The sequence below is a fragment of the Zootermopsis nevadensis genome, unplaced genomic scaffold, assembly GCF_977971745.1.
Source record: "Zootermopsis nevadensis isolate Lab colony 2312 unplaced genomic scaffold, Znev_1.0 Znev_ptg000012l, whole genome shotgun sequence".
In the NCBI taxonomy this organism is placed as follows: domain Eukaryota; kingdom Metazoa; phylum Arthropoda; class Insecta; order Blattodea; family Termopsidae; genus Zootermopsis; species Zootermopsis nevadensis.
In genome coordinates, this window is record NW_028259144.1 from 5,646,542 (window position 1) to 5,671,310 (window position 24,769).

At 39.2% G+C, this 24,769-nt stretch overlaps 1 protein-coding gene across 2 annotated transcripts; it reads right to left on the reverse strand.

Annotated features, from left to right (window-relative positions):
- Positions 1-1,169: 1,169 nt before the first annotated feature.
- Positions 1,170-24,688, reverse strand: LOC110832679 (uncharacterized). 2 transcript variants are annotated; one of them, XM_022069915.2, is made up of 3 exons: positions 24,574-24,688; positions 22,299-22,541; positions 1,170-8,588 (listed from the first exon to the last, which is right to left on the reverse strand). In XM_022069915.2, the coding sequence occupies exons 2-3, from the start codon at positions 22,302-22,304 to the stop codon at positions 3,582-3,584; spliced, it is 5,013 nt and encodes a 1,670-aa protein (XP_021925607.2). In that variant the 5' UTR covers positions 22,305-22,541; positions 24,574-24,688; the 3' UTR covers positions 1,170-3,581. The 2 variants fall into 2 exon arrangements, with proteins under 2 accessions (XP_021925607.2, XP_087203893.1); XM_087347767.1 differs by lacking the exon at positions 24,574-24,688 and having other exon boundaries at positions 22,299-22,737.
- Between the last annotated feature and the right edge of the window lie 81 nt (positions 24,689-24,769).

Here is a 24,769-nt window from a genome sequence, read left to right on the forward strand (position 1 = left end):
CCGCATCGTCTAAATTCCCAATTAGTGCCTGAAGTCGGTATAATCTGTGAGCTAGATTTGTTGTAAAAGATTTTCGGAAAATTTATGCTCTCTTCCAGTTTTAGATTTTGGGTAATTTGAAATGCTGAAAGTGATAGGAAGGATAGTGACAATAACGCATGGCTGGACTCTATAATTTTTTGATTGACACAGTTTGATTTTAAGAGGTTTGATCCTGGAAACAACTATTTTCGAATGTTCTGGTTCATAAATCATTCGACATGGACGGTTCATACCCAGACTCTATTATCATAGTTGAACGGACTTGATATTCTCTTCATAGTGGTTGCAGTATGTGTGGTTTTTACACAGGATGGAATAATTATAACCATTCAAGGCCTTTTCCAAGAAATGTCTCACCCAAGGTACAGAGTCCGTCATTCTGAAGGTATTTAAACCGCTTGCCAGCAGTATTTCGAATTCCATCAGCATAGCAACAGAGTACCGGCAATTTAATAACTTACGTGTACCATGTTCAGCATGCAATTTATTAATTGATTCTCACATATTTTCTTTCCTGCAGTTGACATACTTATTTTACAATTAAAAGGAATTACTCAACCTAAATTTTGTATTTTCTGAAATTTTATATTCCTAACAGTACATAATTATATCATCCTATTGTAAGTTTTGATGAAGCTCATATCACCTCACAGATTATCAGATTCATTATGTGGTATCATGATGATGCCAATGCAATCTTCTACACATGCTTATCATTAACCTAAACAAACTCAAGCTTTTCATCACTTATATCCATTCTTTTTTTAAACAAGAGAATGGCTGGATGAAATTTGTATGGGTATTTTGCCACTTGACAACACTTCACCATCAGATTTTTTTTTATGCTTGCTTCAAGAAACATGACCAATGCTCAAAGTCTTAAGCTAGGGAAATACTGATTCCATTACCCATGATTTCCAGCCACATGTAACACTATCCTGGCCTGACTTAACCCTGCCTAACTGTACACTCATGATATCCATGCTGATAGAATTTGTTATCTTACGTGCTGATAAAATATACTGCAGCCTGTTATTTACAGATTAGGATGAAACACATATTGATGAGGTGAGGGAAGGTTATTGAGTTTATTATAAATCTATTTCAATGTAAGTAATATTCAGAAACAGATTTGTTGAGTTTTATTCATTTTGTTCATTCATACTAAATACAAAAGATAAATTAATGATATCGACTCATATGTGATGATGTCTTACACACTTGTAAACACAAGAGTATAACATTTACAAACACAATACAAACTATTACATGTGTTTCAGTTACCAGTACCACTCTACTTGCTATTATAATAAATTAACAGCATACATACACACACACACATCTATAATCACCATATTGGATAAATTTGTTAAAATTTTTATATAATTAATCCAGTGTGGCAATTGCATTTATTCTTAACTGACATCTACAACTATATTTATTTAGTTTTAAATTTATTATATGTTTATGATAATGTAATAGAAGTTTGATTACATTTATATTGTTAATCTTAAGTTTTGCCCATTACTATGGAGTGAGTATATTAAAACTAACGTAAGTAATATGCATCTGTTACTGTGTGTGTAATACTAAGATAGAAGGACAGTCCTTTGGTGTTTTGCTTTATTTTTAAAGTAAAGATTACTTGATTAAATTGAGCCTACTTTCTGCTTTTGTTGTGAATCAACATTATATTCACTTAAAACAGTGTAACAGATTTGTTCTGTAGAAATTTTCTGATCAGTAATGTTATGCATATTTTTCCTAAGTATTATGTTTTCATGTAACTGAAAGATATACACTAGTGGAGATGTGAAAACATCAACATTTTCAAACTCACATAAAAATAACCACATTCATGGTAATGAACTGTTTATGAATGTGTATGAATTCATTATCTTTCTGTAATTAAGATGCTTGGGAACTTTGTTCAAATAATCTACCATAATTTAAAAAAATATACATTGTGAAATATATATTAACAAATTGCATCACTACTAGCAGTAAAAACTTATGAATGTGCTTTACTTTGTGAATGTTAATCATGAATTTAATATCACCTTTGTCCATTCATCCTGCAGGTTACTAATATTTGGTACCAAGTGGCTCACCTGCATTATGTTAATGCAGCTTCTCCTAACCCCTTAATTTTCAGTGACTTTATGTAATGCATAGTATGAAAATATATTATGCTTTAGTTTCCAGCAGTTAGCATTTGTTTGTATTATGAAAACATGTCAAAAAATTGCATGATCAATTATGCAGATTCCATTGTTTTTTATGCAATAGCCTTGCTTTCCTTTTATGTTCTTATCATTATTTTGCACCTGATTACTATGCTTATGTAATAGTATGGTCTAATAAGATGTAATTGTTACTTTATTGCCATATTTCAGTGGTAATTAAATTGTAAACATAAGGATTAATTAAAATATTGCATACATTATTCAAATTTAAAATGAAGTATATCCCAGTTCATGGCAAAATCTAAGTTTCTACAGTTGCCCATTGTTTTCCCTGCCACCGTTTCCCAAAATAAGCATACAGTCTTAACATTATGGTGCTACAATGCTCAATATGTAATCAAATACTTGTTATGTTTCAACATTCAACTCTTGTCTCAGAAGCAAGGCAGTCATTTCACTGAACATCAAAACTTGCAAAGTATTTGATTTTTTTAACATAAATTTTAGCTAGATTGTTATTGTGAGTGCTAGTGTTTTCAATGACATAGTTATGAATTGCAGCAGTTGATGTGCTTAATTCCTCTACTTGCAGTAAGAACGTGTTGACAGTGGTCTTCTGAGTTGTGATTCATTGTGGTCTTGCAAGTTTTTATGGAAGGTTTGGACATTTGTTGGTATCCTAAAGGACCATATAGCAACACAATCTAGAACACCACAATCAGCATTTTCATTTATGTGAGAACTTCAGATGTAATACAGTGATAATATCTGAGGATCCTATAAAACAATTTTCCAAGTAAATATTTTGTGAAGAATATCCATTTGTTGTCGTTCTTATGGTCATGTGTAAAGTTAGATTTATTTATGTAACTGACGGTATCTTACAAATGATCATTATTGCATATAATGTATTTCATGCTCTTAAATTATTCCTGAAGGCACTATTTTGTTACTGTAACTATACGGTATAGTGTAAATGAAAGGTGGATAAGGAACATAGATCAAAAACATTCAGTACAGTGACCGTAGAAAAATTAAATAGTTTATTAGCTCATCTGCAGTGAAAAACAGCACTGAAGATGCATTAACAGTGGTCTTATATTGTCCTGTAAGACACAAAAGTTTAGTTATGCATGTGATAACTGAGCAGTTTTAATATGATATATTGTGTCACTGTTCTATTTCTTTCTAACCGATCAACTGGATTTTTCTTTCCTTGTCTACTGAAAGTCAACTGAATATGATAAGATTTTTCATCTTTATAAGCCAATGGCTTAAACACTCTACCACAAATTAAATGTGATAATATAATATGATTTGTCCTAAATTCTGAACTGTAACATCTTTGAATTTTCAGGCTGATGACATCATTTTCTCTTGGCGTTCTGTTGTATGAAGATATTTAGCATTTTCCTCTCCATTTTCTTCAGGAAATGTGTAGATAGGCTTAAACCCTCCAAATAACTGTGGTCTGAAGTTTTCAAAATCAAAATTGTTTGGTTCACTACTGTGATCTTCACTATCAGTTTTAATTTCAGAAGCCTTCAGTTCTTCTGAATGAATTTCAGCCTTATCAACAGTTCCAGGTTTCATTCTTCCATTGCTAGGCCCTCCGCTTCCAACTACACTCCATCCTTGATTTGCTGGTGCAGATCCTATGTTGGCACTTGCAAGGAAAGGAGCTTGAAAGTTCAACTGAGGAGGTGTTGTTGATGAAAATACCTCTGCGGGTCTATGGTTGCTAGGTGCTTGGGGATGGGTGTGCATAACAGCTGATACTGTGAATTCTGATCCCCCAGAACCAACCAGTCCCTGCTGATGAGCTGATTGTAGTGATCCTCCATGTACAGTGGCACTGGTAACAGATAACTGGGGAGATTTTGGATAGCTAGAAACAGTCAGTGTGGATTTTGAGACAGGAGAATGTGTGGTACTTGATTGTGGCTGAACTGTTCTAAGAGTGACTGATATTGCTGATGAGTGATGTGGTTCTGATGTTGAAGATGTGGGAGCATTGATTTCATTTTCTGAACCTCTAATATTCACTATTCTTGCATCTTGTGTCTGGTGTCCACCGCTTATGGTAGTCCATTGGTTGGAATGGGACATGTCTTTTACAGGTTTGACAGAGCTTGTAAGAGATTCGATTGGAACATTGATGGAGGAATGAGTAGTAGGTTTCTTTTCAGGTAATAGTTTAATTGACGTGATTGGTTTCTTGGTTGCAAATGGCATGTAGTCTTGAAGATATGGTATTATATTAATTTCTGTGTCATCTTCATTATGTCTGTCTTTATTGCTGTTATGTACTTCTGCTTGAATTCCATCATTTTTAAGTGGAAATTCATTGTCATATCTATCATTGTTGTTTGGAGTAACACCTCCCAAGATTGACATAATTTCCTTATGGCCTTCATTGTCCTGTTTTATCTCATATTCTGCTACGTCTGTTATAGCATCTGGCTTTTCTAGTGGATAAGGGAAATCAGATTTTATGGGTCGTTCAGCATTAGTATTTGGTGTTGCAAAATTTGTTGGATTTTGTGATTGAAGGTGAGGAGAATCAAGCTTATCTGTAGGAAGTTTAAGCACTGGTTTTTGATTTTTATGTCCTGAAAATGGAAGTGTTAAGGAACCACCATTTATATCTTCTAAGGGTAATGATGAACCACCCTCAGAGTCAAGATTTGAAGGTGGTAATGGACGCTGAGGACCATGAATGCCTACAACAACACCACCATTATTTGCGTTTCCACCTCCAATATTGAGAGGAGTTGAATTCACAGGGTAGACTACAAATACAGGTTGTTTCTCTGAGGCCTCTGCATCTAATGTTGATCCTAAAGGGTATTTAATTTCAAAAGGAGGTTTCATATCATCATCAGAATCAGGGAAATCATCTCTAGCTGTCAGTGGTCTAGGAAGAAAATATGTGTTGGTTCCTTGCTGCTGATGTTGCATCATTTGTAATGTTGCAACCTGTGGCTGAGATCCACCCATATCTGTAATATGAGGGCCAGTCCTTCGATGAACAAGAGGTCGTTGTTGAGAAATGGCTGGGGGCTGTGGAGGATGCTTTTCAAATGGAAATATATCTTCATCCATATTTAATCCATCTAGAGGACTGTCATTGCGATTCACTCTTCTATGATGAGGTGGCGGAGGTGGATGCAGGTGCCCCATTAACTCTGGAGGGGGGTGTCTGCTAGGCCTTTCAAGTAAAGGCTGTCTCTGTGGGCCAAAATGTGGGTATGCTTGTATCCGACCTCCATTTTCAGAGTGAATATGGGATATTTTGGCATTTGGTCTGAACTGGGGAAGAATGTTGGGAAGCTTTGCATCTTGATTATGATTCTTTGGAATTGTTTGAGGTCGATTTCCTTGGAAAGGGTGTTCAGGTAAGAAGTCAGGGTGAATGCGATACTCACTGCTGAAAGTAGAAGTTTGTACGAAGTGGGGTGGCACAACATCATGCTTTGGCCTTGCAATTTGAGAGGGATCTGGTTGGGGAAAGTACTGAGGTTGTATTGTTGGGCGTGACTCCCAGTGTGGATGGGGATAATTTCCTGACACTGACTGTTGTCTCAGATTTTCAGGTTCTGCTGGAGGTCTAAGTTCTTGTGCTGGTTCCTTTACGGTGTCCCTGTGCAGAATTGGAGCTCCATTCTGATTTGTTGGCCGAGGAGCAGAATTTGGTGGAAGTGGAAATCTCTGCTGGTTTGATGTGTGCATAATTTCTAAAGACCCTGCCTCTTCTTGTTGAGGTTGAGACTGTGGTGATGATAGTTGATAATTAATTTCTTCATTTCCAATCGATTGTATGTTTGTTGATACTGCTACTGCTATTGATGGCCTTTTAAGAGTTTCATCTTGTGGTCTGCCTCCCTCTGGGTGACTGTCTGGAAAAACAACGTACCCTTCTCCATCACCTTTCCTTTTAGCATTACTGTCTGTCCATTCAGGTATAAAGGCTTCCTGCATATGTGAGACTGGAAGGCTTTGAGGATCGTTGCTTTGTACTCTGTTATAATTTGGGATAATACTTCCAGTAGAAACAGATGTCTCTGATGTGAATGTTGGTTTGTTCTGTTGAGAATGAAGAAAACCTGGGTTCTGTAAATGAGGTCTTGGTGGCTCAACTTCAGGAATTCTAGAATTTCCTACAGAAACTGTTTCCTTGTTTTGTTGTTGCTGCTGCTGATTATGAGAAGGAATTTGGAAGAATGTGGAAGTACCTTCATCATAAGGATAATTCCATCTTGATGGTGTCTCCTGTGGAATTTTTGATGGCATTGTACCTTCAGCTTTTACTGGGCTTAGGTTGCTGCTGGACACACTATTGGTGTTTCTGTCTTTGTTTATAGGTGACACCAGTGGTTGATGCTCTGGCTGGTGTAATGGAGGCTTATCATCTCCCTGACCAGGTCCAAAAATAGGCCTGAAAGGCTCTTCTGCATATGATCCATATGGACTATTCTTCATTGTATTGGTTTCAGAATGTACTGATCCCCCAAGATATCCTGGCTTTGCTTGTTGATGAACACTTGTCACCACAGCTATGTTGTTTTTAACATTCTGAAATGGGTTAGAAGCTAAATCTGCATTTGCAGTCACGGAAGTACCCTGGTGATAAGTATCTGAATGTATGTTGGGAGATGGCTCATACTTCTCAGGACGATGATTTGCAGATTGTTGCTTTGGATGAGACTGGGTGTCCAGGGGCATGGAAGTTACAGTGTCCAGATATTTCACAGTGCTGGGTTCACTATAAATAATATCAGAGGGTTGTGTAGTTGAAAGTTTATTTGCAGTTGCTTTTTGTGTGGTATGGTATTTCTCTTGGATTTGATTTTTGTCATAATTCTGATCTTCAGAAATTAATTCCTGATTAATTATACTTGGCTTAATTGTAGTTGTGGTGTGGGTAGATTGCAGTGTAGATGGAACTGGATCTTTATATTCACCTTGCTTGGAGTATTCTTGTGCCTGTTGCTGCTTTTGTTCTTGTTGAGGTTTCTTTTCCTCAGTTCTTGTTGGAGGTTTACCGTATCCAAAGAGTTCTGATAAACTGAAACTGGTTGGTGCTTCTGTATCATAATCTTCATTACTTTCCTCTTCGTAATTTAATGGCTGATTAGTTGCTTTGGTTGGAAGTTTCTGGATAGGGACCTCTGGATTAGTGGCTGATGAGGACTGATGGTCTGAAGGTCTTAATTTTTGCTGTTGATCTTGTGCTTGTTTTTTTAGTTCATCTTGCTGCTGCTTTGCATCGTGCTTTTCATAATGCTGGTTTTGTTGCTGCTGTTTATCCATTAGTGTTTGTTGAATACTTTCTTGTTGTAGCTGCTGATTGTTTTTATGGGTGTTAAGTATTTGAGAACTGTAATTTTCATGTCTTTCTGGAGTTGGTTTATGATACATTGTTTCTTCTGTGGCCACAGGATGAGGTGAATTATTATTTTGAGGGGATTTATACTTGATGATATCTTGAGATGGGGGTTGTGGTGTGCTAGTTAAGAAAGTAGGTTGGGGTCTGATTGTGTAATAAGATGGTGATTGGGTAGAACTAGTGGCATATGGGCGATGATTTCTGTTGTTTCCACCAGCTGTTCCTTGAACTTTAGTGTTGGCATAGGAGCTGGAAATTAAAGGATATTTGTTATTTTGGTCTGTTTGATATTTATGATTGCTGTGATTTTCTACATGGATGTTAACATCGTTTATAGTGGGAGGATAATTTTTATAAGGGTTCATGTAGTTAATTCTTCCATTATCATTGAAAGCACCATCTTTTCTGTCAATGTTATCACTGTCTTCTTCATCATAATAGTAATAATCATCTGAAGTACTAGTGTCTTCTGATATTTTGTGATTTTTAAGGGATGGTACTGCTGTATCTGAATCTTCATTTGCTCCAGTTTTGTCTGCTGATGTTTTTGTACTGAAGTCCACTGCGCCTGTAATAGGGTCTTTTTCTAGATAAAATGGCTCTCCACCATTGAAACCAAAAAGACCAGGCATTCTGTATCCTAAATGTGAATTTTCTACTGTTAATGGAGAAGACTTGGTCTTATTCTCAGTTTCATTATGTATTTTTTCTGACACCACTGTACTTGAAAATGAATCCTTATTTTGTGCTTCAGCATCTACATAACCATCATCTGCTTCATCACTTCTGTCCCTTGATGGTAAATAATGTTCTGGTGATGCTGTGTTTCCAGTCACTGTTGTTGCCTGACTTTCATCATTATCTTTGCCATAGGAATCTTCCTTTCTTGTGTCTTCTGCTTCAGACCCTGGTATCCAGGAACTAACTGCCAGCAATGATGTCACTGACACAAAAATAATTGCTCGTGCTATCTGCAATCAATCAAAGGACATAACAGCTGAAACATTTGAAAGTTACCTAACTAAGAATCAAATTAGCAAAAATAGATCTCGACATACACTGACATTTTGTACATGTTTCTGATGGAGCAAAAAATCTCCCAGATCCTTTTATCTAAGAATCACGACTTCAGATGTTTATACTTTTTCAACACAAAAATGTTTCCTACAAAAGTTTTGTATAAGTCTGATGGGAAGTTCATACAAAATGTTGGATGGAAAACCTGAATGCAACAGACCACTTGAGAGACCTAGACATAGATAGAATAATGTTAAGCTTGATCTTAAAGAAACAGCTTGTTGTCTAAAGTCATCAGGTCCGAGACAAGGTCCAGAATCAGGCTTTTATAAAACAATAATGTAACAGACAAACAAATTGATCTTTGTTTAGGGGCTGAATTTTTATATACATATTATTTATCCAAGCTTGGACGTCTGAGGGTTACTATAGGATTAATTTCCAAATTTTGCAAGTATATATCAAGTTGCACTTTCTCTGTGAATGGTCTTCAGATAAAAGCGTCCTAGTATCATGACTGAGAGAGAAACAACTTGAAGCCTGAAGTGAAGGAACATTTCGTGGCGTAGTTGATTCAGAGAACTGGTGCATGAAGCAGAGTGCACGCAAACAAAGCCAGAAAGTGTTTGGGTTCGTCGATTAGCAATGCAGGGCACAAAATAGTCTCAATGGGACAGCTGCAGTTGGTCGGATTATTCGTGAAATGTCTCTCTGCTCGTTAGGAAAAATGATTAAAAGCCGGCAAATAAACGGAATTCTGCCCTGTAAGAGACGTGGCTGACGTAATCTATTTTCTTCTTCCTGCTTGCCTTTACTCCAAAGTCAAGGTAACTCGAGGTCGCAAGTACAGTCAGAGACAAACAAAGGTGAACTTTTAATCATGGTGCAGAAGGACTACTTAGTAGGCAAATGGTAATCCATTTATATCGAATTCATTGTTGTGACATATTCTTGTGTTAAAAACTGCCTTGATCAAAGTTCACGAATACAGTTATTGTTTATTACGATAAACTGGTCCCCACATACTTTTGGGATGAAAAATTATAGGATACTCGAAAGTTAAGTGCGCTTGTTTTCAATATACGTTCTTTACGATCTGCGTATGTTATTGGTCCTAATATACATTTATTACTAATTTTTATACCCATACAACAATTACTCCTTCGTCATTGTTAAACCGGAGTTTTCTACCTAACAGTGTGCTTGAAACTTAGAGAGCCCTAAATACCTTCAATACAAAGCTGAGGCCTAGAAACTTTCAAGTATACACTTGCTGGTACTTGTAAGTTTAGGTACATTTATCATGCATGTTGCACGTGCGACTCATCGTGGCCTTAATTCAGTCGCCCAAACAGCACATGATTTAGTAGGATTTGAGATTTCACGGCTGTGAGTAAGAAGATGGCTGCCATCTGGTAGAAGTTTACAGATTTTTCATTAGATACCTGATCATGGAGGCAGCAAATACCTCTGAAACGTCGGCACATTTCTACCATACTACACGGCACTGCAACCCAGAAGACAGCCATCTTCAGCACTTACTGTAATTTGTTTTCTCGTGTGTGTGTCAGCGACTTTCTTATCATACTGACTGTACACAAGGATTAGGTTATAACGGTATTGTTTAAAGCCAAAAAAAAAGAAGGGTAAAATTAAAACTGAAGGATACACAAACAGGTAGCAGCTGAAGGTGGGGTCTCTGCCCACCTTCATGCGGATTGATCTTGTCTCCAGGTCGTTGTCCGAGAATCGTAACATGACTTTGAACACGTGGGCACTATCAGTGCGATAAAGATGAAAATGCCAGCCCCCACTTAAAACGTGGGCCCGGTACGAGGTTCCATTTTACCCATTTGAAGTCATCCGTAAGAAATCGCTGATTTGTTAACTTGATAATGCATGAAGTTGAATTGTCTTCTGGGATGTTGCACCTTGTAACCAACGTTTCAGAAGTGCCTGCTGCCTCCATCATAGTTCTGATGACTGAGGCAACAAGCATCTCTAAAACGTCTGCTCAACATCCCAGAGGATAGTCATCTTCTTATTCGCCGTCGTGGGATCCTGGAATCTCGTGCTTGCTGTCCGCAGACTAGTCGGCGACTCAACGAACATTCCAGTCACTTAGACACGTTTATAACATGACCAGGTGTTGGACTAGTTTTCATTAAAAAGTGGACTGGCGAGGTCCTTGCTGTGTTATGTTCCTCCTGTTAGAAATCTTTGGGAAAAAAAAGATTTTCATGAAAAGTGCGAGAAGATTGTGCCGCTATAGGTCATTCAGGTTTAAATATGTTGTATAACATTTAAAAATAAGTTAATTTAATTTCTGATGCCAGAAGGTGGGTCAGCAGTGCGGTGTGCATGGAGGTGTCGATCGTTTAACTCGTTCATCTGCGTTTTCTTTTTGATCTCTGACGATGTTTGACAAATGTGATGTTCAACGGGATCTAGAACCGGTCCAGTTTGAAAGATGTGAAATGGTAAGCATGCACCTGCTTCATTACGGGAAACAGTGATTTCTTTTTGTGTCGAGTGGCTCACGAGCCACGAGCGGTGTTGATAAATTATTGACGTTCATCAGTCGTACAAAAAAATCTTGTGTTATTAATTCCCTTTATTGCTTTTACTTAATAACTGTGTGCTTAATCCAAATGAACAGTCTGGCAGAACACGTCATGCAACATTGTGCAGGTGACTAGTTCGAACCTCGTCCAGTCCATTCAAGAAGACGCGTTTATAATAATCCGAATCGACCACTAGCTTTCCTCTCTTTTCCTCCCGTTCATCATTCGACGTTGCATAGCCCCTATAGTTGATATATCGTTGTTAAATTCTGATATGATGTTTCTCTTCGTCAGTGTCTAGTTTCTTTCCATTGGGTACAAAGGAGCTGATTACCCTGGGATAAAACGGTCTGAGCGTGAAGCTGACCATTGACTTCCATCTACTTACACTGTTAACACAAACCCATACGTTTTTGTGGTGTGATGCTTAAATAATCTTAAGGGTAACTTTGCCTTATATGCATATGTAAGCCTATATATATACACCGAGTGTTCACATCTGTGCGTGTTTTGGATTTTGGTAAAAGTGTTTAATTCTCTACGAATATGTTCCATGACAGAAGAGATACGAACTTCTGGTATAGACGCTCGGATTTTAAGGCCATGTATGTGAAAATTTTAAAACAACAACATGGCGGCCACGCGTAATTTATACCTGACTGATGGCAACAGCTAATTAACCAATATTTGGCGATAGATGTAAACTTTTGTTCAGAAAACGATGTGGAACCGAACATATTAATCTTGCTTGTGGCCATATGTTTTGTCAGAAAAGTTTCTGGAACCAGTAATGAGGCGTGTTTAATGATGACCGTACCTGCACATGTATTTAGACCTTCGTATAAATGGTTGGTCCGCAATAATCTGTTAAAAAATTAGGTTTATCGACTGTCTTTAATAGAGACTCACAATGCGACAATTAACCAAAATCAGTATGCAGATATGCGAACAAGGCAACTTCTTGTATTGTAACGTTTTGATTATATCGGCTAATTTCGAGGTTCTTGATTCAGGGCGATTCCAGAATTCTGGAAACCTGAACTTGGGTTCCGGACTTCGACGTCGACCGGTGGGTATTCTGAGAGAGAACGTAAGACGCTGCACAGGGCAGGAGCTGGACAGTTGCCCAAGTGGGTCGTGGTGTCATGCGAACTTTACGGTACGGTCCATGATCAAGGTGAGGTTTTGTCTACAGAAACACGTCCTTGGCACTACCTGCTCTACATCCCAGTGCGTGCATTCTGTTCGTTATTAATGTACCAGTGCAAAAGCCCATTGAAATTCAACGGGAATGGGTTCCTTCGCATCTTAATCCTTCGCCCTCTTTCTTCCATTTCCCAACACTTCCGTATCGCAGTCTTATGGACCCTTACCACCCTTCCTTGCTACAGCAACCCCTCTTTTAGTTCACACATCACATTGTCTGTGCGAATTTCCTAAAATGCAAGGAAATTTTAAATCTAGGGTTATGACAAACGTATAAAATGTAATATAGCAGGCTGCCCTGTAACAGAAATCTACAACAGTTTATATTTAAAATAAACGCTTAAACGTTGCCCCTTACAGGATAACAATAATGAAAATTCAGTCTAATTAATCTGAACGTTTTCCCCTGGGTTTATACTTGCGGAAACAAACACAAAAGTGAAACATGAAACTGGCTTTTATATGTAAGATTTGAGGTTTTCACAGCGGTGAGTATGAAGATTTCTGTCTTTTGGGTTGTTGCGCTGTGTAGTATGGTCGATGTTAATCAACGTTTCAGAGGTCATACTGCCTCCGTCATCAGAGTATGAAGATTTCTGTCTTCTGGGTTGTTGCGCTGTGTAGTCTGGTCGATGTTTACCAACGTTTCAGAGGTCATACTGCCTCCGTCATCAGAGTATGAAGATTTCTGTCTTCTGGGTTGTTGCGCTGTGTAGTCTGGTCGATGTTTACCAACGTTTCAGAGGTCATACTGCCTCCGTCATCAGAGTATGAAGATTTCTGTCTTCTGGGTTGTTGCGCTGTATAGTCTGGTCGATGTTAACCAACGTTTCAGAGGTCATACTGCCTCCGTCATCAGAGTATGAAGATTTGTGTCTTCTGGGTTGTTGCGCTGTGTAGTCTGGTCGATGTTAACCAACGTTTCAGAGGTCATACTGCCTCCGTCATCAGAGTATGAAGATTTCTGTCTTCTGGGTTGTTGCGCTGTGTAGTCTGGTCGATGTTAACCAACGTTTCAGAGGTCATACTGCCTCTGTCATCAGAGTATGAAGATTTCTGTCTTCTGGGTTGTTGCGCTGTGTAGTCTGGTCGATGTTAACCAATGTTTCAGAGGTCATACTGCCTCCGCCATCAGGGCGATGAATATGAAGATGACTGTCTTCTGGGTTGTTGCGCTGTGTAGTCTGGTCGATGTTAACAGAAATCTTTATGGCTTTTTTATGATGCAGAGATTCGCATGCATGTAAAGAAGTTGAACCGGGTTTAGGGTGTTTGTACCTTAGCCCACTGGAAGCCGTTTCGATCAATACTGTGGACCTTGGGGTTCTACAAGAACAGGAATTTCTTGTTCGTGTTAGTAACCATCATGTTCTCGCAGAAGGTCATGTCGGTCATTGTTATTTCTGAGTCTGCGGATCAACTACTCTTGAGTTGTAACGTTATGGTTTTACGACACTACGACAACGCAGAATTGCAACATGTCACATCATAGCCTACTTCCGGGATATTTGGTCCTGTTACCACGCTCTATCAGCAAGGCACTATTATTAAACCAGTTACAGTTAGTTGCCTGTTCTCGGTATTCGGCATCTCGTTTGCTTGCTGCATTATGTGTGGGTGACAGGATCCGTGTTTCACCTTCTTACCTTTATAATTTGTGCATTTTTTAGGTGTTCTACACGCTCTAGCGTAAGGAAGAAACACATTAAGGCACCTCCATATCTGTCTGTCCGTCCGTCGCTTTTTCAACAGACGCTGTTGGCCCGGAGGTAATTGTTCTTTTAATTGTTATTCATATAAATTCCTATTATTTATATTATTTATTTAGTGTTCTGTCTGACGACAGGTCCATATGAACAGGATCCTTCCATCCTTTTCTCGGACTGGGACCTGTTCATATACGTTCTTGGCAGATGATCCAGAAGTGGTTTGCCATTGCCTTCTTCTGTGTGTGAATGGAGTAATTGTTGGGATGCCACGGAGAAACCTGAGAAGCCCCCGGAGGAAAACTCCGTGTTGCCTAGACCACGGCCTTGCCCAACACAAGTTATAAATTCGGGCACCGCCGGGAATCGAACCCGAGACCCCAGGATTACAAGACCAGCTTTCTAACCGCTAGACCACTAGAGGGGAAACTATTCTTTATCCACCATGTGAACAAAGCTTATGCTAATTTTCATGAGCACATTTTTGCTGCGAGTAACCTGAGAAGCATTCCTACATCTGTACTTATTAAGTATTCATGAGGAGGAATACCTGGAATCGAACTAGTGTTCTTTTTTTCTTTTTGAGGACTAGAATGTGAGTGTGAGTAAGGAATGCGGCCCACATTAAGCGGAAGACCGAGACATGGCTTAAGCAATACGATATACTCTAACGGGATCTCGTAGTGTTTTGTTATACGTTCGTACTGTCTCCTTTTCAGTTCGCCACGGAGTCACACTAAATGCAGACGATAAAGTTGCAGACCTGCTCCACTGAACACATTATTTTCAAACGCACTGTCAAAACTGCCGCTGTCCTTGTTTCCCCATCCATCCACCTATCGACCTCTCCTAATCGCGAACTATCGTGAAGGAATTTCGATTAGTCGACGCATTCAGGAGTTGAAAAATTTCCCTCGTCACCGATAGTCAAGCGCCATTTGGGTCCGATATCGCCTCCATGACGCAAGTCAGAAAATTCCTTTGAGGATTCTTCAAGATGAAAGCAGAACTTGTCATCGTAGGAAGATGATGTTTTCCTGGTTTGTTCTTCAGCGTTCGTGCTTTATTTCACGCAAAACAGTCAATCGAGGTGTTAATATTTCGAAATTAAAAGTTGTATTTGTTTCCTTCTTCTGTTTTCTTTCATCTGTCCATCTGCAGGCATAATTCTTGCCATACATCTGATATATTCGATAAAATACCCAGTCACTACGTTTCTGCAACAATGCCATCAGACAGAGATAATGCAAGTAAAGAAGTAGGGCGCAGGGGTGTAAAAAGGATAAGGGAAGAGGAGAGAACAGAGATAAATCCTTCCGTCTGCAAACTGTGCTTAAGTTTATGTATGATTTGAGGTTTTCACAGCGATGAGATGACGGAGGCAGTATGACCTCTGAAACGTTGATTAACATCTGCCATACTACACAGCGCAACAACCCAGAAGACAGAAATCTTCATACTCTGATGACGGAGGCAGTATGACCTCTGAAACGTTGATTAACATCGACCATACTACACAGCGCAACAACCCAGAAGACAGAAATCTTCATACTCTGATGACGGAGGCAGTATGACCTCTGAAACGTTGATTAACATCGACCATACTACACAGCGCAACAACCCAGAAGACAGAAATCTTCATACTCTGATGACGGAGGCAGTATGACCTCTGAAACGTTGATTAACATCGACCATACTACACAGCGCAACAACCCAGAAGACAGAAATCTTCATACTCGGATGACGGAGGCAGTATGACCTCTGAAACGTTGATTAACATCGACCATACTACACAGCGCAACAACCCAGAAGACAGAAATCTTCATACTCTGATGACGGAGGCAGTATGACCTCTGAAACGTTGGTTAACATCGACCATACTACACAGCGCAACAACCCAGAAGACAGAAATCTTCATACTCTGATGACGGAGGCAGTATGACCTCTGAAACGTTGATTAACATCGACCAGACTACACAGCGCAACAACCCAGAAGACAGAAATCTTCATACTCTGATGACGGAGGCAGTATGACCTCTGAAACGTTGATTAACATCGACCAGACTACACAGCGCAACAACCCAGAAGACAGAAATCTTCATACTCTGATGACGGAGGCAGTATGACCTCTGAAACGTTGATTAACATCGACCAGACTACACAGCGCAACAACCCAGAAGACAGAAATCTTCATACTCTGATGACGGAGGCAGTATGACCTCTGAAACGTTGATTAACATCGACCAGACTACACAGTGCAACAACCCAGAAGACAGAAATCTTCATACTCTGATGACGGAGGCAGTATGACCTCTGAAACGTTGATTAACATCGACCAGACTACACAGTGCAACAACTCAGAAGACAGAAATCTTCATACTCTGATGACGGAGGCAGTATGACCTCTGAAACGTTGATTAACATCGACCAGACTACACAGTGCAACAACTCAGAAGACAGAAATCTTCATACTCTGATGACGGAGGCAGTATGACCTCTGAAACGTTGGTAAACATCCACCAGACTACACAGCGCAACAACCCAGAAGACGGAAATCTTTGTGCTTAAGGTAATTAGCATGGCTTAATTAATCAGCTGGTGCTTTACGCTCTGAATCTCCCTTTCTTTAGACCCAGTGCCTCTGCCTACGTAATGCAGCAACCCAGAAAATCGTGAGCGAGATAAGAATCCACGATCTCAGTGTTGAAACTGTTAAGACCCACGCCTTTGACCGCTCAGACTCTGTGATCAGCACGGAAATTGTTTCATTGCATATTTAGAAACAAAACACAAGTGTGAGGCAACTCTTAATTATACTTAAATTAATATTCCACGATTCATATATTAATCAGGTTTGTTAAATACACGTAATATAACATACAAGTACTTATGAAGTTTACTTTTTTATGTTAAGGTCATTATCTCGAGAAAGGAATGTTGTATGTTTGGTTTATTATTTTCATGTTTGTATCTTTTTCTCTTTCATTCCTTCCTGTCTTGCCGACGTTTCAGGTATCTTTCCTGTTTCCATAGTCTTCACATTACGAGACAATGGATACCGAGGAATAGGATTTGTGCGTAATTCAGCTGGCGGACTCATTTGGATATCGTCATGACCTTAAACGGGGAATTACTTGACCAGCTGAACGATTATCATCTTCCCTGTTCCGTGAAGTTAGTGTAATTAGTTATATAGGCTTCTAAACCTGGCAACTTTAATGGTACGAGTAATAAAATTACTGTACTAATAGGCCTGTGTTACGTCATTATATACTAAGCACGCGAGGAATTAACGGGATTTCCGACATGCTACGTCTTTATACGTGAACACTACACACTCGTGTGGTCTTGTAAACCACCTTATGTAGGTCACGCATCGGAACTTTCGCTAACATTTTACTCATCCGGGGAATGTGCGATGATTCTCAAGGGAAGTGAAGAGAAGGTTTATTTCATTAGACTGAACATGCTTCTGCCAGTGAACGGATTTTTTTTATGTGAGATCACTTTCATCATACTTTCTTTTCACATTTCTGTTTTTGAAAACAATTAATTGACTGCATTTTGTAGTTAATCTACACCTGAAAATTGGAGTAGAGCCAAGTATCCTCCATCGAGCGCTTGTAGTAATGTCTCGACAAGTCAAGCATTTCGCATTTCGGAGATGTTGGAATATTCTTCCCGTGAACGTTTATCCCCTGTAACGTTTTACAGAAGTATTTCCGGGCCAACTCGTGACTCATACTGGCGTGCTGTAGTTGTCCTGTAGATGATTACTCATAACTTAGAGACACCTGTATAATTATCCTCTCATTTCATTCTGTTTAACCTCTTCAGCTGAAACAGCATTTTTAAGCGACGTAGTATCAAACCAAACACGTATGTCCGTGTCCATTATTTGTACATTCGTAGACAGAAATAAATTTTCAGTAGAATAAATTTTACGTTTTGAATTTTAATCATTTTCTTACTCACGGAGCCCTGCGTGATATTTCGTGACATGCCCAACCCCAAAGCTAGAGGATCGTCCATTTTCGGCTGTTCGCGACTACTTATTCATTACGTCAGTAACTCTGCTCCATGGACTTTATTATTCCTTCCAACTTCTCATAAGCTGAAAGTCTAAAAAGAATAAGAATAACTAAAAAAGAAAGCACTCAATTTAAGTTCATTGCGCTATGCTAGACCCAGGACGGGATGTGACCGTGGCCTGCTGACGTACCTTCCTGCTTACTCAAGGCTGTCATGCCCTCCCTGTACCTTAGTCTACTCAAAACGCAGGTTCCGTTAACCTTCACTATGTTCTACTAAAGTATTTGTTTATCCTAGAACTGAACTTGGTTGCGATAATATTCCTATTACTTTTGTAACTGTTACATAATGAACTATGTCCAGACATTTTTTCCGTAAATCTTCAAGATAATTAAAAGATTTTAATGCTGTGTTAGTTATCTGAATTCAGGCCTTGACAGAGAGAGTCAGAATTGTAACGCTGTGTGTACATGAAGATGACTGTCTTCTGGGTTGTTGCGCTGTGTAGTCTGGAGTATGAAGATTTCTGTCTTCTGGGTTGTTGCGTTGTGTAGTATGGTCAATGTTTACCAACGTTTCAGAGGTCATACTGCCTCCGTCATCAGAGTATGAAGATTTCTGTCTTCTGGGTTGTTGCGCTGTGTAGTCTGGTCGATGTTTACCAACGTTTCAGAGGTCATACTGCCTCCGTCATCAGAGTATGAAGATTTCTGTCTTCTGGGTTGTTGCGCTGTGTAGTCTGGTCGATGTTAACCAACGTTTCAGAGGTCATACTGCCTCCATCATCAGGGCGATGAGTATGAAGATTTCTGTCTTCTGGGTTGTTGCGCTGTGTAGTCTGGTCGATGTTAACCAACGTTTCAGAGGTCATACTGCCTCCGTCATCAGAGTATGAAGATTTCTGTCTTCTGGGTTGTTGCGCTGTGTAGTCTGGTCGATGTTAACCAACGTTTCAGAGGTCATACTGCCTCCGTCATCAGAGTATGAAGATTTCTGTCTTCTGGGTTGTTGCGCTGTGTAGTCTGGCAGAAGTTTACCAACGTCGTGAAAACCTCAAATCCTACCCGTGTATGAATTTTCTCAATTCATAATTAGATTCATACAACGTGTCTAAGGATAGCATTTGTGTACACACACACGGAGTCATACAACATTTGTTTATAAAAAAGGAATGTCTGAGAGATTTTTTTTGAATCATACAAGTATTCAAATATTTTGACATAATTCGCAAGTTTCTCGGTGAAATCGTAGATTACAGTGAATCATCGTCAACGTCAAATAGCGCGTTCAGAAACCTCACGGCAAATTAGGCTGTTGCTTAATGTTATGAACACTCGGTGATCTGTAATTATAAAAATTATTGTAACTGGCCGTTATGGACTTCGCGTCAATGCGTTGTACTCCTATTACCTTTATCATGTGGAAATTGGATAGCGTGCAACATTTTATTGTATATCACAAAGAATCACGCGGTTGTAATCTGTCGTAATTCGGTAACGCTGTTTATTCTCGTTCTTCAGCTTGCCATCGTCGTATCGTTAGTTACACTTGTTCATCCGACTGGCAAAGAAATTACGGGGTTCCGTACAAAACTAACTGTACATTATTATCTAGCTTTGCAGTGGGATTGACCACAAGAAACAACCGAGGTGTGGTAAAATCCAAAGCTGCAGGTTAGACGTTCCACTTAGTTCGTCCTGCTTCATGCTAACTTACTAACTTTTAAAATTCCTGCCTTATTTAAATTCTCCACGACCAGAGAGCTGAAGGTCAGGAGGACGGATAAATTTACATCACAAGTTTCATAACTTCATAATTTTTGTTCTTATTTTAGTATTATTAAGGGGAATCAAAATGAGATTTGTGGGACATGTAGCTCTCATGGGAAAAGAATATTCTGTTCGTTGAAGGCGTATGTGATGTTTCGCCGTTTAGTCCCTTAGAAATTGACAGACATTTCAGAGGTGCTTACTCCCTCCAACATAAAGGCATGATGATACATCTGAAACGTCGGCCAGCTTCTACGAGACTGCACGACGCAACGTCCCAGAAGATAAGTAATTTTTATAGCTCATAAGTGCTAATTACTCATTCGGGTGTTTTATTACAATTATGTAACCCAAATAAAGGGAATAGTAAAAATGTAGCCTATCGATGAAAGTCACTCTGTAGACAAACTGATTTTTATAAAATGCAGGACATTCAATATAATACAGTATTAAATAAATGACCAGTTACGTCGACTGTGGTCAAGGGTTTTGACGCTATGTATTCTTGTAGGTGGTTATTAAAGTTTTTGCCCATATTTAAGCTTCAATCCAGAAGATGGAGGCGATACTGTCCTTTAAAAAAATGTCGTCTTAGGCAGATGGCCGACTTGGGTGTGTATGACTCACGTAGTCGAGCCCTTATCAAAGAACCAGAGACATTCCCAAACAGCCGCTAAAGAACTGACTCACGTATTTCGCTGATCTTTGACCCACACAAAGTGGTACAAAAGTTGATCATCTCCTATACATTATTTTTATCCTAGTAAGAATGTGCGCGATGCGTTTTTTTTTTATTATTTTGAAGACACGCATTCATCCTCTAAAACAACGGCATTTCATATATACCGACATTAAATAATGTTTGCGTCAGAACTCGGGTCATTGCAGACTTTAATATCGTCATCTCTACCTCAACGATAATACTCACACTCATAGGTCATGAATTATCTCAGATTATCTCGGTCAACCGCGTCATTATGTGGGGGTTCCCAGTTTGAATCTCGAATTGGAGAGCGGTTATCCTGCCTGGTGCGTGTCCTCACACGTTCAGAAATATGTTGGAAAAAAGTCATAAAACGTAATTATGGTCATCGCCATAATTATTGTAACAGTTGCAGCCTCATCTTTGCAGATTCATAATCCATAATTCTTCCGACATTCGAAGTTGTGTAACTTTTATAAAGCGTATTTAAGCAGAAAGCACTTTCTGAATGGGTTTATCTGTACTAATAATTGTTTCGCCCTAGAAATGCCCACTTCAGAGTCGGGTGCTCAAAGTTACATTCTGAGAAAAGCAATCCTTCCAAGTACTTTTCATCTCTGCTCTTATTCCCTCTGTTTTACGTATTTTTTTTTATTTGTAGTGTTCTGTCTGACGACAGGTCCATATGAACAGGATCCTTCCATCCTTTTCTCGGACTGGGACCTGTTCATATACGTTCTTGGCAGAGATGATCCAGAAGTGGTTTGCCATTGCCTTCTTCTGTGTGTGAATGGAGTAATTGTTGGGATGCCACGGAGAAACCGGGGAAGCCCCCGGAGGAAAACTCCGTGATGCCTAGACCACGGCCTTGCCCAACACAAGTTATAAATTTGAGCACCACCGGGAATTGAACCCGGGACCCCAGGCTTTATCTATTCTCACAATGAAAGACAGGTTTATAATGTTTCCTTACGTCCTCGCGCCATAACTTTTTGAACCATTTGACGGATTCTCATGAAAAGTTACACCAACAAAATATCACTCGAAACCACTCCGCTCTGGTACTTTTAAATTGTGGCCTTCCAATGTGGCGGCCATACAAACTTCTAAGGCGGAAACGACACTATATTTATTTCTTCAACATATCCCGTCAAGTTATTCACCACTCTGTTGTTAAATATACACACACAATTTTATTCTGAAAACTGAAGGGAAGAGACTCCTTGGAAGACCAAAATATAGATGGTAGGATATTATTCAGATCTTATGGAAATAGAGTGTGGAGGTGTAGACTGGATTCATCTGGGTTTAGACAGGGACCAATGGTGGGTTCTTGTGGTCACGGTAATGAACCTTCAGATTCCCCCCAAAAATATGGAGTAGCCGAATCTTCTGAAGACGGATTGCGCACTGGGGTTAGCCGAGACAGGCGAACGAGGAACGTGTATGAACCTCAGAAAAGTACCTTTGACCTTCGGATGTGAGCCGTGTCGAATATTCGGTATCAATCACCTTTTCGGTAAAAGCATTCGATGCTGCTCATGCCCGAAAGCTCCAGCAGCGACAACCCAAGGACAACAATCACTCGCCTTCTTCTTATTTCTCGTTGCAACTCCAATATGCGTATTTTACCTCGACGATAATATACGCATTTGCGTGTTATTGTCAGTACAGTTGCACTTACCGTCATTGTTGAACTGCTGCCTTCTGTTAATTGTTATTCATTTATTAGAGGTCACACAACACTACACAACTGCACTTGGCTCCGTCACGATGCAACTTGAAAAGCTCCCTTGTCGGTAGGGGGGCGGATTCTTCTCTCGGTCTGCGGTGAAACGAGGAGAGACGACGTCTTCGTAACAATGTCGCTATGGTCGAACACCGTTTGCTGCCGTGAAGCTAGCTGGCTGACGTTTAACGTGTGTCCCTATAGCAAACAGAAAACATTACGGTACTTCTGAGACCCGGATGACTTATTACTTATCCTCCCCCCTCTTCCCTCAACAGCTGTGTTCATAACCCTCCAATCTGATATTGTCTATCTTAAAAGTTTTTGGAAGGTGCCTCAGTATCATTAGAAAGTCATTAGATTGTATTTTTAATATACTTCTGGTGTTCATACACTAGTGGGAAATTAAAACATAACGAGGAAAGTTTCCCTCGATATATATTACAGGGTATATAATTTTATGGGATCACTCTGAAATCCTGAATAGGCCTACTTAAAATTACATTTTTAATATATTATTATTGTTACGATTAATTTATAGCATTTAATTACATTTTTGTTTCAGAAGCATTAGTTTCGTAATCTGTGGAACACAAATTTTTAGTAATAGTATTACAAAATATACAAATATGCAAATAAGATTACGATCGACATAAGCCCTTTATATCGATCACCAAATTGCATGACGTCAAGAATTTTCGTATTTTGAATGAATATTTCTCTTTGCTTTATTATGGGAGTTTCATGTTTTGTTCTTGTTCAGTTCTGAATAATTTTTAGGGGTGTTCATGACGTTGTGAAGCGTCTGTTAAAATTGCTTCAACAGTCTGTCCATGATTATGAAACAACTCGAAAATTAATTAACAGATTTTGATTACATTTTATATTGGAGAAAAACTGTTGAACTTTTTAAATTTGCGTTCAGATCGGACTTCACTTCATATGAGAAAAACACGATTTTCCTCATGCAATTAAAGTATTCAAGTTTTACCTGTATTGTGGTCTTCTGTGGTAAGATGTCATTAAATCTTGTAGGTGGTTACCAACTTCTGGATTAACCTGTCACGCCCACTTTTAGAATATAAGGTGACATCTCCAAAACGTCGGTAACCACTTGTATGGCAACTTAACCCAGAAGATCGTAATCTACATTTTTTACCTCCATGAGACTATTAAAGCTCTTTTATTTATTAAAAGAAAACACAAAACATGTGAGAGTGATGAGCAGAACAGAATATTTGGACCCAAAAAACAGGAGGCTGCAGAGCTCTTGGAAGAATGGGTGTGAATAGGAGGATAATATTAAAATGGAGAACGTGGACTGGATTCATGTGGCTAAGACCCAGTGATAGGCTCTTGTGAACATGATAACGGAGCATGAGGTTTAATAAATAACGGGGAATTTCTTGACTAGCTAAGCGACTGTTATAATTTCTGAAGACGCACGCTGCCCCTTGTCTCCGCTGATGCTTTATCTGTTTTGCAGGGGACTTCTAAGATAGGTGGCAGCACAGCACGTCTGAGTTCTGCGTGATCGTGACATCACAGCAGTCATCGCCCTGATGATGGAGGCAGCAAGACCTCTGAAACATCGGTAAACTTTTACCAGACTGTGCAACAACCCAGAACTCAGCCATCTTCAGCAGCAGTCACGGTCTTGGTAAAAATGTTGGCACTATCAAATGCTGGTATAGTAGGTTACATACCATGATGATAGAGGCAGTAAATACATCTGAAACGTCAGTAAATTTAAACCAGACTCCACGAAAAAGTATCCCAGAAGACCGTCATCTTCACATTTGTAAAATGAGCCATTCTTGTATTATTATTAAAGGGAGTTGGATGGTAGTTATCGTTCTTACCGACTGAGCACATGGCAATGGCTGCAAATAACTTGCCACCAGACTGTGGTTGTTGTTTTTTTCACCACCACTTCGGGTAGATAGCAGCACAATATATGCAAGACTTTCGTTGCCAACATTGTTACAGTGTTGTATGTTTTTATAATTTGTGGAAAATGTCAACAAATTAATCAACCTGCGACCCTGTCGGGGAAAACGTAGCATTTCAGGCGTGGTGTGAGAAAAAATAATATAAATAACGCTGAGGATATAAAACCTGAACTACTAATTTTTTTCGAATTTAACGGTATTCAGAAGATAATTGTTCTCAAACCTCATAACTGTGTTCACAAAAGGAATAGAGTCCTTCATGAGATGGCAATTGTCACCTGGTTGGTTAGAGAAGTTCCAATTGTATATACATATATATTCTTTTGTATCTCTTGTTGATTAAACATGTGTATATTTTTTATGTGTGTATGTTGTACTCCACCACTGCTATCACGAAACTCTAACAAGACGATGACGGCATGCACAAAACGAATGAGCTATAGAAGGCTGTGGATGGGCTACCAACATAATCAT